This window comes from Mus caroli, chromosome 5 (genome assembly GCF_900094665.2).
Source record: "Mus caroli chromosome 5, CAROLI_EIJ_v1.1, whole genome shotgun sequence".
NCBI classification, from domain to species: Eukaryota; Metazoa; Chordata; class Mammalia; order Rodentia; family Muridae; genus Mus; species Mus caroli.
In genome coordinates this window covers 75,176,714-75,189,388 of record NC_034574.1, presented here as the reverse complement: position 1 = coordinate 75,189,388, position 12,675 = coordinate 75,176,714, and the positions used below count along the sequence as shown (strand labels likewise).

At 36.2% G+C, this 12,675-nt stretch overlaps 1 protein-coding gene across 23 annotated transcripts in view; it reads right to left on the bottom strand.

Annotated features, from left to right (window-relative positions):
* The window catches only part of Adgrl3 (adhesion G protein-coupled receptor L3), a 762,557-nt gene that overhangs the window by 43,345 nt on the left and 706,537 nt on the right, over window positions 1–12,675 (bottom strand). For 14 of the 23 annotated variants that reach the window (XM_029477382.1, XM_029477367.1, XM_029477369.1 and 11 more), the window contains one exon: window positions 9,857–9,953. In XM_029477382.1, coding sequence (XP_029333242.1) covers window positions 9,857–9,953 — 97 coding nt within the window. Of the gene's footprint in view, window positions 1–7,193; window positions 7,233–9,856; window positions 9,954–12,675 lie in introns of all 23 variants that reach the window. The other 9 variants (XM_029477372.1, XM_029477362.1, XM_029477368.1 and 6 more) reach the window with 1 other exon arrangement.

Here is a 12,675-nt window from a genome sequence, read left to right as displayed (position 1 = left end):
AAAGACAACACTGGCTGCATCTACTACTGAAATTGTTCAGGCAGAAATAAACAATTATAGAACTATTTCTAGTGCTAAAATGTTTCTCAAATGTTTGGTAGTAACAACAATGTCCCCAAACAACCAAACCAATGTATCTGTCAGAATTCAAAGGGAGAAATACAAGCTAAATTAGGCTAAAAATGAAGTAGCTATGTAAACATGTCTATTTCCTAGTGTGAATGGACTTGGAATGGTTATTACCTTTCATACCTATATACTTGCTACAGAAGTGAGATTTAGATGTCTAGTAAAAAATCTGAAAAGGAATTAAGACTGAATTTCAACATATGCAGTTAGAGCCAATCCCTTAGCCTTTTATTTCTGACGCAAAAAAAAAAAAAATGCACATCAAATGGATATTCATGTTCTATGTTGAACAACCCAGAGAAGCTGTCTTATGCATTTTGAGACAATCAGGTTGTAAAGCCTGGAAAAAGAGTCACTTCAAAGGGTGGGTCCTTTACTTAATTTTTCCTTTATGAACAAATGAAGTTTAAGACTGATAACAAAAGCTTTTGAATGAATGAACCACAAACAGTAAAATAGCAAGTCTTATGGTTTCAACTGGGAGTTTCCCCATAGAACATTCTACCTCTTTCCTTCTGGCAGGAGAGTGCGTGTTCTGATATCAGGACATCAGGATGACTATGTAACCTGGGTTAGTTCTGAGCAGTGTGCTTTCAAACTGTGAAGCAGGAGACAGATTTGAGACAGCATGAAAGTCTGGATCACACTTGAATTTCTATTTTATCATTGGGAGAAATATTTCAAACAGCATTTCTTCTTGACAGCCAGCTAACAAAAGTATACTGATAAGCTCTAAAAATAACTTGATTGGTATGGTGTACTATGCCTCCCACTGCATTTTTAATGTGCTTGTATTTCTCATTGAAGCACCAAATTTAGAAGGCTTAAAAAAAAATAAAAAGATATGATGTGAAGTCTTAATGATTCAAGAAAATAAGAGAATACAACCTTTCCTTAGAGATACAAAACAATAAGCCTCATGTTCCATGTCTTATTGAAAGAGAAGATGAATATCTGTTTATCCTAATCAGTTTTACCATGATAATTCTTTTCCTTCACTCATCCTCCATTCTGTTCTTTGTAATTCTATCTTGTTTGAACATACACTTTTTTGATTCAAGGTCAAACAAGACGCTGGTAGACTCACATGCACATATGTAAAACAGTGGTTTTCAAGCATTTTTGGAATCCCCTTCAACAAAAAAGATTTCAACAGAATTTTATTCTGATCCTTCAAGGGGTTCACTAATATTCTCTCATATATTTTTCAATGTGATTTGATTATTTTATATTAAGCTATGCAAAATAGGCTAGTAAAATGAAAATAGGTAGTTTCATTTTACAAAGAGCCTCTTAAAACCTCAGAGAAACCATCGAAAGACACTATTTATCTTAAATATTTGGTTTTCTTTCCATTACTTTTTCTTTATAACAAAGTAATAACTGTACCTCACTCTCATCTATGACAATGTGATCAATATTCATTTCCGGTTTGTAGGCTCACACTATGAAATACATAATCTCATGTATTCAACATGAAGTCATTTATTAAGAAAACAACTAACGCTATTAAGAAAACAACTATCTGTCTGGCTCCCTTAAAATTATGTAAAATAACTCGCAATGTAAGTTCCTATTTTAATGTTTCATTTCAAACAATGAATGAAGTTACAAAGTGTCAAAGAAGCAATATTTTGTTGAAAGTCAAGAGCTCATTTGTCATTTTTTTCTTTAGTCATAAATTGAAGGCCTGACACCTTGATTTATCACACTGTGCACTTTTAATAGCCAACAAGTTTGCTATTAAATTTTAATCAACCTGCCTATTAAATTTCATTCAAATGGTTTGGAGATATTTCAGCTTCTTTTAACAGCTATTTCATTCACTGGGAATCTATTAAGATGGATTTCAATGACACATTTCCTCCAAAGTACAGAATGGCTTATTGTTAGTTCAATATAAAATGAAGGACGCTGAATGCTGAGTTGCAGCCTCTTCTTTAATATTGCAATTCATAGTTTTGGGTTGGAACCTGAGGAGTTACCTGTCGCAGCCCTTCTACTTTGTCTTAATTGGTTCATGTCCAGAGTGGTGAGGTTGTCTATAACTGATATTTAAAAGTCAGGTTTTTGGGTCAATGTGTGCATTACTGCTACTTTATAATACATCTCTAGAAAGTTGTCTGGAGAGGTCTAATCAGCTCACATTCCCTGGAGCAGCACAGATTGTCAAATTCTTGCTGAGACTCAATAGTGTAAGACTTGTATGTTGCTACCTCCTGTCACTGCTGTCCTCTCTCATTCACATGGTGAAACATGTTTCTGACCAGAGAGCCCGTTTTCCAAAATTCCTTTTGTTTTTTTGTCGGTCTGTTTTGGTACTTTTGTTTTTGCTTCTGAATCACTGGGTTTTATTTAGTTTATGTATGGATAATACTTATACAATCTGAGGACTAACCTCTTTTATATATTATTTATATCTCTGGTTTTCATTGTCTCCCTTGCATATTTTGTTCTGTTTTGGTTTTAATTCTAACCTATATGTTGTTCTAAAGATTTTTAAATTTAGGAGGTTTTTTTTTTTTTCCTTTGCTATTTTATCTGTGGTATCAGATGCAACACAGTGAACCTGTTGCTAGAGAAGGAATTGATATACTGTATATTAAGTGATGGCTTCAAAAATTAATTGGGAAAAATTGCCATACACAGTCTGGTAATTTAAGCAACAGTGGTGGGGTTGGGACTCAGGATTCTCAATGAAACTTGCTCGCACAGATGAAGCAGCTGCTCCTAAGTTTAATGAACTTATGTTCCTTTATTTTATTTTCTTACCTTTTGCTTTGTTTCAATTAAATTGTTACTGCTGAAATGATATGTCACTGCTTAGTTCAGACTGCCACTCCAAATTCTCTCATCTTGGACACCTCATTGATGAGATAGCAGGTGTGTCCTACCAATTCCCATCTAGGGCCACTTCTAAACCTCATGTCTCATGGTCAAAACATGTATTTATGTGTTCTGTTTACCTATGCACTAGGGCTGAGCACTTATAGCATATTACACAAAGTCCAAAGATAACAGGCTTACTTTTCTTAACCACCAAAAACAGCATCAAGCCTGAATTCCTTCTTAATAAAAATAACTTAGTTTAAAAAATCTTGTTGATTCCAGAATTCATACATAACTCACTGATTCATTTCCTAATAACCAAAATCTTTATAATCTACCAATGGTATGAAGTTAGTCTCAAAGATTAAATTTCATAGGTTTGATCATTTTGGCCAATAAAACTTCTGAGCCCTTGAAACTGTGGCTGCTTAGTAATATAAAAGAGTTATCCAAGTTAAGGACATCAAACTCTGAGTATAATCCACTGTCTACTTTTGGTATTTACTTACACTATGTAATTTATATAAAATTGTTTTCAAAAGGCTCACGTATAAAACTGAAAGCAGCAATACATGAAACATATGCCTGAAAAAAATCCTAAATGTTCTCTCTTGTATGTGGATCCTGATTTTTAATGAAAGGTGTGCAGATGTGCCAGTGTGGGCATAGGCTATCCAACTGAAAGAGATACCATGAGGGAGGGAAGGAGGCGTTGAAGGTGAGCATCCAAGAGACATGTGGGAGATGAACTAGGGATGTGCAGGGGATGATACAGGGAAGGCACACGAAGTGGAGATGATGAGGGCAGAGGCAAACTAACAAACCAACTCTTTCTGAAAATGCCAGAATGAAATATGGAATTGTGTGTGATATTTTCAAAAGTATCCCTGAAGTATGAATTGAAGAGATTATTCAAGGATGGGGAGAATTTTGCCCCTGACTGACTTAAACTGATCTGTAATGTATTTCCTTTTGCCTGTGGATGGGATATTCATTATGAACACATTTGCCCTCCTTGAACTATAACTCACATTAATACCATGACTCCTCTAATTGAGTCGGTTTCTCACCTTTAAAATCATTACTTATGCTGCACTTGGTTATCAAATTCGATTTCTAAAAGAGGTTCCTTCATCTTATGATACTTCTTTAGGTTTAGTTTAAACTGTGAATTTTTACTGATGTCATATACAAAGGAAGAAACTGACATAGAAAGTCCTCACCCCCATAGGGGCAATGAAAACACCAGAATAAATACAATAGTGGAAAGGCTGAATTATGCCCCAGAATACTCATTTGTGCTTCATAATGCTTGCTCATAACAAAACGTATGTTGAGCATGCGGTTCTGATTTATGAAGCTATGCTACCACTATAAGCAGATTATTAAATCGTTTTGCAAACTTCAGAAGTAGATGTCAGATTATATTAGGGGCTGGTTAATATTTACAGTGAGTGGTTTTATAATCCTTCAGAACAGCGAGGCTTTGGGGCAACATCACTTATTTTATGCACATAAATCAAATCGTATTTACTGATATTAATAAAGTGCACTGAGTGAGTATGCTGTTTTACCCTAGTAACTTTAATTTATATAAGTCATTAATCACAGTCAAACGCCCCTTACATTTGTTCATTTGCATTCGCTTTAAAAGCATAAAAACAAAATATGTTTGGAAGCCTGAATATTAATGAGGTAGCAGGTGATTTATTGTGAAGTTGCTTCTGCTTCAGTGACCAGCCTCCTGAGAAAGACAACAGGGGCTCTGAGAAGATGTGTGTTCAAAACAGGTCTACTCACATCCCTGCTCGCTACACAATGGTTGTTTAGGAAGGCTGTCTGAATCAAACTACTGTTCGCTAAGCTTCTGGAGGGTAGGATGGAGTTTTGAAGTAAACAGGAGACAGTGTGTGCTTATACCACGATATAAGCAAGAGAAAAATACATTGTCTTTATTTGGTTGCTACTAGAATATAGATTCAAATCAAACTGGAAAATAAATATAGATAGGTATAATTTACATTTCTTTCTGTTAGAAGGGACAAGTCTGCTTTACTCTGTTTTCTTTTTCTCCTTTTTGGGGGGCTCTCCTTGAGCTAGCATCATCCTAGGTAAATTATCACTACTTCTTTGACTTGGCATCTAGGGAACCAATTCATTCATGCCATCATTTTCTGGATAGTACAATGGAAAGGAAATGCGGAGCAGTGAACGGTGAATTTTAATGCTGGGTTCCTTGAAACACTGGCAAGACTCAGTGTTCATGCCATATAGATCCTTATTTCAAGGACTCTAAGAGGTTTAGGCCTTTGCCAGGGGTCACTGAATCAGACTGTATAATTCTGAGAACTACAGTGTGAGGCTACGGAATCAAGTCAAAATTTGTAAAGGTCTTCTGGTGGCAATCTTTCCCCATTTCTCCAGACTTGCTGCTAGCAGATCAGCCCAGGTTTTTAATGGTAGGTAGCTGTGTCCTTACAAATCTATGAAAATAAATAGCCACAGGCCATCACAGTTTTACTGACTATATTCCTGGATTAAGAATGTTTATGCAAACCTATGTAACTCTTAACCATGGAATGAGACTCTATCTGCATGAATAGATAAGTGCTACACGTGTAAAAGTCATTCTTTCAACATGAAAGAACTCAGTCTGGCTTAAATACCTAGAGCCTTTCCTGTCAGAATATGTTAATATTTAGATCATATTAACCTGTGTGGCAAAACAGAGGTAGGGAAGTGAGGGAGAAAGGGAAGCCTGTGACACTAGCCAGGCCATCTCACAAGAAGGGGGAAATGCTTTTGTTTTAATTCAGAAGAAGCAAAGCTTTGAAATCACCACAGTCTAGGGCTCGGGTTGAGGCATCCTTGGACATTGGAGGAGCTAGTTTGCAAACTTTGATTCTTAACCAAAAAAGTCTGAACTCAATTTAATTAAATGAAAATTAAATGTAACCATAATACTTGTGATAACAAAAATATAATAAAACCTTATTTCAAAATCATAATTTCTATTTAGATATAAAAGAAAAATGAATTAAACTCAATTGTCAGTTGCTGCTATTATCTTATATTTGTATTAGATTACAGTTGTTGAAGATGAGATCTCCTAAGCAGAAATGATGAGCAGGAGTTAGGAGTGGAAAGTTGACTACATTCCCTCTATGCCAGCATACAGAAGTGAGGAGAAATTTTGATTTATTTGTATATAGTCTTCGGAGGAGCTGGGGTTGAGCACAGCTACAGCTTTCCAACAATGCAGTAAATATTTAAGTAAACCAGTAAATAAATCCTCTTGCTGACACTCAAGCTTGTGGAAATGTTGGCTTCTTTGGGAAGTCACACTCTGCTGAAATTCTACATTTACCATACAGCTGCTCTGAAGGTCCCTTTCCCAGTCTGTATTGTGCCACCAAAAATGTTGCTTTTGTTGTGGTTCTGGTTTCAAGAACTGAATATCTGTCAAGATTTACAGTACTGTGCCAAGACTTTACACTGAAAATCACCAATCACACTTCTGGAGTTTTACATAACACCGAGAAATAAAGTCCAGATAACAATCAAGTATGTTATACTGGAAAATTTAGAAAGATAATCTGATATAGTCAACATATATGATGTGACAAGTTGTTTAGAGAAAGAATATCTGAGCTGGAGAAAGAAAGAAAGAAAGAAAGAAAGAAAGAAAGAAAGAAAGAAAGAGAGAGAGAGAGAGAGAGAGAGAGAGAGANAGAGAGAGAGAGAGAGAGAGAGAGAGAGAGAGGAACCCAAACAATAACAAAAAGTTACTTAAAGTCTCTCTGACCTACATGACAGAATCTTCATCTTCATCCTTAATAGGGCCTGAGATGGTGTGATTGAAAGAAACTAGGTTAAGACACACAAAATTTAAAACACTTTTCTGATACACTGAGCAGTAATATGAATTAGGAAGTAAATATAAACTAAAAGTTTCCAAAATCACTTCTTGTCATTTCCAAGGGTCAACGCTCTTACAGTCAAAAATGGGAGTGTATATCTCACTTAGATATGGAATTATTATTTTAAAATTTTATAGCTGAACCTACGAGTGAATGGAAGGTTAGAATATATGAATGAAGATGCAAAGATGTTGTATCTAAAATGTTGATTTCAATAGTAGTGGATATAATCTTTTGAGCACAGAGATATGATTGTTTATGTTTCTGAGGTGACTGATATGTTTATCTAGAAAATGAATCTTGGATGTCACATACCTACATATGATACACAGGCCTGAATGCAGGGAAGATATCCTGGGGAATAAGACAAGATTAAAGAAGGAGGTTAAAGGCTAAATTTAGAGATATAACATGAAGAAATAAATTTTCAAAGTGTTCTAATCATATGGGGATTTAAACAAATTAGGAGATGAATTGGGGAGGCTCTTCTGGGGCTCTATTCCCAGTTTAGATTTCATTTGACAGTTGATGGCTTCAGGGCTGAGGAAGAGCCACTATGTTTTGGGAGTGTGGCCACTTGAAAGTTGGCCATGGCTGACCCCATACCCATAGGTTGTCAGCATTAATGGACTCTGTAAGGCAAAAAATAATAAAAATGGAAAGACATGAACTTGAAGGACGATGTGATAGGTGGTCCTACAGAAGGCAGGAGGGGAATTATGAATATGATTGAGGTACATTGTCTACAGGCATGAAATTTTCAAAGAAAAATAAAATAAAGAGTTTCTCAGTTGAGACATTTGGGGAAGCATGGTGTGTTCCAGGGAAATTAACACAGGAAATGAACAAGACCTTGAGATGAGCAGCAGGGTGCTGAGTAAAAAGAACAGTCTACATCTTGAAAAAGATCACAGCCTGAGCACACCTCACATCAAACACTCGTTCTCACCCTTTCCCCAGCTCTTGACTAAAATAACATGACACGTCGTAAGAATTTTAAGACCCTGCAATTAACAGCTTCATTAAATATCTTCAAAGGAGTAGAAATCGTGTAAAATCAGTCAATACAAGATTGGTTCATTTCCTCTGAATTTATTTGAAACTGGCCCAGTCATCTTTGTATTGCTATATTCCAAATTGATGAAATTTGAGAGGATTAATGAGAAATAAATAAAAAGCCATGTTATAAAATGTTCTTTACACTAATGTCAGAAAAAAAAAGCTCACTAAACCATGTATTATTAATCTTACATAGGATGGTGTTTTTACATTAAATCTGATCACACCACTAGAAAAAAATAATTAACACAGAGACTAGTATATCGTTCAAAGCCTATCGTCGCACCTTTTCTAAGCAACAACTCTGCTGTGGCTGCTGAGATCTCTGGAATCAAGATACTTTGGCAGGAACTCACTGAGAAGGCTAGTTTCCTTTGTAGGGTCAAACTTCAAAACCTCTCCAAATGGCATTATTTAACAGCAAAAAATGTCAGTCACACAGGAAGCAAATTAATGTCAAGGCCACTGAAGCAGGAGTGATCATTTAGAGGGGAAAGTGCAAATATGCCTATGTCTCTTTAAATTTTCATGAAGAAAACCTGGGCACTACATTGAAAAGAAGTGTCCTTGAGGGGGACTTTCAAAATGAGCATCATTTTGGGAATAAAAAATTAAGAATGAAAGGACTAAGAGTGGACCTGTTCCATTTTAATGCATTTTCTTGGTTTTGGATGAAAATCCCTATTCACTATTTTTACTTGTCACAACATGATACAGAAAAATTTAAACCATCGCTCATTACAGGTACTATCTGAGTGACTCTAATGCAAACCAAACCTCAACAAGGCTAGAGTAAACCATGCATGTCTGCACCAAACAGGACTTGCACACTATTTGGCCCAGCAGTTTGTTATGTGCTGCTCTTTATTGTGGGGCTCCGTGAAGCTCAGATATAAGAGTTCTTAATCATATAAAGCAGAAGAGCTGAACAATTTCTAAGTAACAGTATAGAACACTCATGGAAACAGGCCTAAAACAGTCTGATCAATTTGTTTGCCATTAAGATGAGAACAACTGTGTTAGTAACAAAAATAGTTTAGATGATAAAACCGATAGCTTCCTGGATAAAGCTGTAATGTAAGTGCTTTCCATCACTTACTTCAAACTGTATTCATTTCTGTGGCAGTCATGGTATTTCTGACTCCTCCTCTCCTCTCCTCTCTCTCTCTTTCTCTCTCTCTCTCTCTCTCTCTCACACACACACACACACACACACACACACACACAGAGAGACAGACAGACTCTCCCACACCCATATGCACACAAAACACAAGAGAGAGAGACTCTTTGATTGGCTGCTTCTCTCACATACAAAATGGCAGACCTATGCTAACTTCTTGTCAAAGTCTACGTGATGATCTTGGAGCATCTTTTCCACAAATGTTACCAGGCAGCATCCTCCCCACTCACAATATATTATAAACAATCATTTTCACTCCTAGCTCTTTAAATATCCAACATTGTTCACATATATCTTTTAATACTAAGGTGAGAGATAATTTTGACTTATCTTTCCTTAACTATGAATTAGACACTATCTTTTTACTTCCACAAAGATGATAAAATTGCTTCATACCTGGGACAATTGGAGCTCTATGATGCTTAGCAGACTATATAGCCAGGTAATTACCCATTTTCAATACTTCCAATGAGGCCTAACATTCCCACCAGTTTATAACAGCAGCAGATGATTAGGAAAAGACATTTCTCATGTTATAATTTCTCTCTGAGAAAATTCCCTGAAAATTTAGTATTTAAAAAAAAAAGTCTGTGGATAACGGAACACAAACTGCACTCATCAGGGATCAATCCCTACAAGGTTTCACCGGAACAGGGGTCAGAACACTGTGGCAATGCATTTAAGAACTTCCTACATTCTTCAGGGAATCAATGGCTAGGAAACATCATTTCCTAACTACCTCTGTTGAGCGATGCTGAGCTGTTTATGTCTCCGGTGATGAAGGACGACTCTGACTGCTTTCGGACAGTGTCATTCCACATTCTCCGAATCCGGCTCTGAATTGAGAGGGAAGAAGGAGACAGAACTGTAAGAAAGCAGCTTTTCAAACACAGTTTAGTTTCTTTCAAAGATAGATGAGGCTGATGCTCCTAGCACCTCATGACGATGTTGTCTCTAGCCACTTCCAACGGAGTGTCAGAAGAACATCAGCAACAGAAGCAGTGATGCTATTTTCCTGTCCTTACATGTTTCCATAGATGCTCCCGCTGTAACAATTAAAACTGTGCATAATGGAAAAGGCAAAGTATGTGGCCAGTGTAACAATGTCAAACACAGAGAGAGGTACACTATAGAAAGCTTGAGTTTCAAAGGTAAAGCAGTTCAGACACTCCTAACAGCCCATTAAAAAAAGAACATAGAACAGTATTGAAATGCCAAGGGAGTGTTTCAAGGAGACCAATGACGTTTCAGAGATTACATATCTCCTGACTTCTCTTTTGAGAAGGTAAAAAGTCGGTATCTCAGCTGTATTCATCACTTCACAATAGGAAGCTTCACAGATATTTGAAAAGTCCTCCATTTTGACTTATGTTTCTAAATTCACATTTCTAAGAGGCAGATTCCTCACAAAGAATGTTTTAGCCCTTGGGAAAAGTTTTCCATTTTATGGTATCTTGCCATTTTACTAGATTAGGGATCAAAAAATATTGATCCTCTGAGGAGGAAACATCATACTTCCAGCTGTTGTTCCAAGGATGGAAAGGTGCAGTAAGAAACTTTGCTGCTCTTAAAAGTGAACCCAAACTCACTGGGTGGTCCAGCTATATTTAAATACTAGGTACAGTTAACCTTAGATTCTCTGACAATCGTATAAGTTATACTTTTCCTAGACAGGAATGCAGATGTATCTACATATGTATGCATATCTGGAAGATGTATGCACATATGTATGCATATCTGGCAGGTGTATACATATATGTATGCATATCTGGCAGGTGTATGCATGTATGTATGCATATATGGCAAAACTCATCATCATCATCAACAGCAGGATATGTCTTAGAGTATAGAGGTGAAAGCAACAATCACACCGCATCCACACATTGTAAGATACCAGGTTGTAGAAAGATTCAGAAAGAATAAAGGGCATATTATGGAGGAGAAGAAACAATGAGAACAAGACAATAAGAAAAAAATAAAATTCAGGAGAATTCGATGGGAGGCATTCAGATGGTTTAGGAAGATGTAACACAGGGAGAAAAACACAATGTGGACAATCTGTTTCCCAAACTCAGTGTTGGATTAACATGTGATCACTCACTTAGTATGTGTTACAATTTCATGTTCATTACCTACTTTTTCTAAATTTTTAAATTGCTATATACTAAAAGGTGAATACATCTAAAATACAGTAAAATAAATGATGAAAGATAACAAAACTATCTCGGGTTTATCGACGTGAGAACATTCTGCTGTTCCATAATATAAAATCTTCCCGCATATTAGTCCTACTAATTGTCCTTTTAATTGATGTTGGTCTGATTCCCGTATAACTAACCTTTTATAAGTTACTACCACCTGGAAGTAAGTAAATGGAAGTAAGTAAAAGATAGAAGGACTCTGACTCTGCTAATCACACCCTTCCAAAACGACAGTTACTAAATGTGAATAATATCCCTTTTCTTCTTTATCTGAGCCATCCCTTCATCTTTCTGAAATAATCACAATAAAATTTAAATTTGCATCATCTCACCAGTACTTTGGGGATGTATCGCTTGGCCTTTTTGAAAGCTTCCTCTCCATCCTTACCATGACGGGTTCACTCAGTCTCAGAGAACTTGGTTAGCTAGCTAATGATCTCCCTTCTGCTCCTGAGTTTGCTGGTGTTCTTGGCCTCAGGCTTCTCATACTAAGTCTTCATTCTTCCTGAACTGTAGCTTCCTGAAACCCCTTCTCTGACTGAGAATGCTCTTCAGATGTTGACATGACCATCAACCTCCAAAAACAAACCAACCAAAACAAACCAAAAACCCAAAGTGCAATCTTTCTCCATGACTGAATCTGTGGGGTCACCTGGGGTCTTCACAATATCACATTACTTCTCTTCCCAGAAGCTTTCAAAACCTGATCTGAGATGCTTTTGCTCTTTTCAAATAAATTCAAGTTCTAGAATATAAGGGAAATTATCTGTTATCTTTTAGTCATTTTATCCCCAGAATCTGAAAATTTTATGACAGTATATTAGAAGTACTCAGTATTTCTAAATTCAAAAGTATAATTTACAGATATTATTTTAGAGGTTCTCTGATGTAATATTTTCATTCATATGTCAGAATCTTTTCGTCTTTTTCTTTTACAATGCTGAAAAATTTAACAAATTCATATAAAAAGTCACAATTAATTTTGAAACATATTTGCTTTTAAAATTATACTGATTAACCTTTATTTTAACGGGTGTTTTGCCTGCATGAATGTCAGTGTACCACATGCTGTGTCTATAGATGCAAGGAGGAGGAATCAGATCCACTGGGAAAATAGTTAGAGACGGCTCTTAGATGCCATGTGGGTACATCAAACCCAGGTTCTCTGGGACAGCAGTTAAGTGCTGAGCCATCTCTCTAACCACTATTTGTTGTTGTTGTTGTTGTAGTGGTGGTGGTGGTGGTGGTGATTTGTTTTAATCAGACATGGTATAAGTAATTAAAATATATGTAGGATCTTATTGTCATAATTAATAAAAATTGATATTTATGATGTATAAAAAGAATATAGAACTAC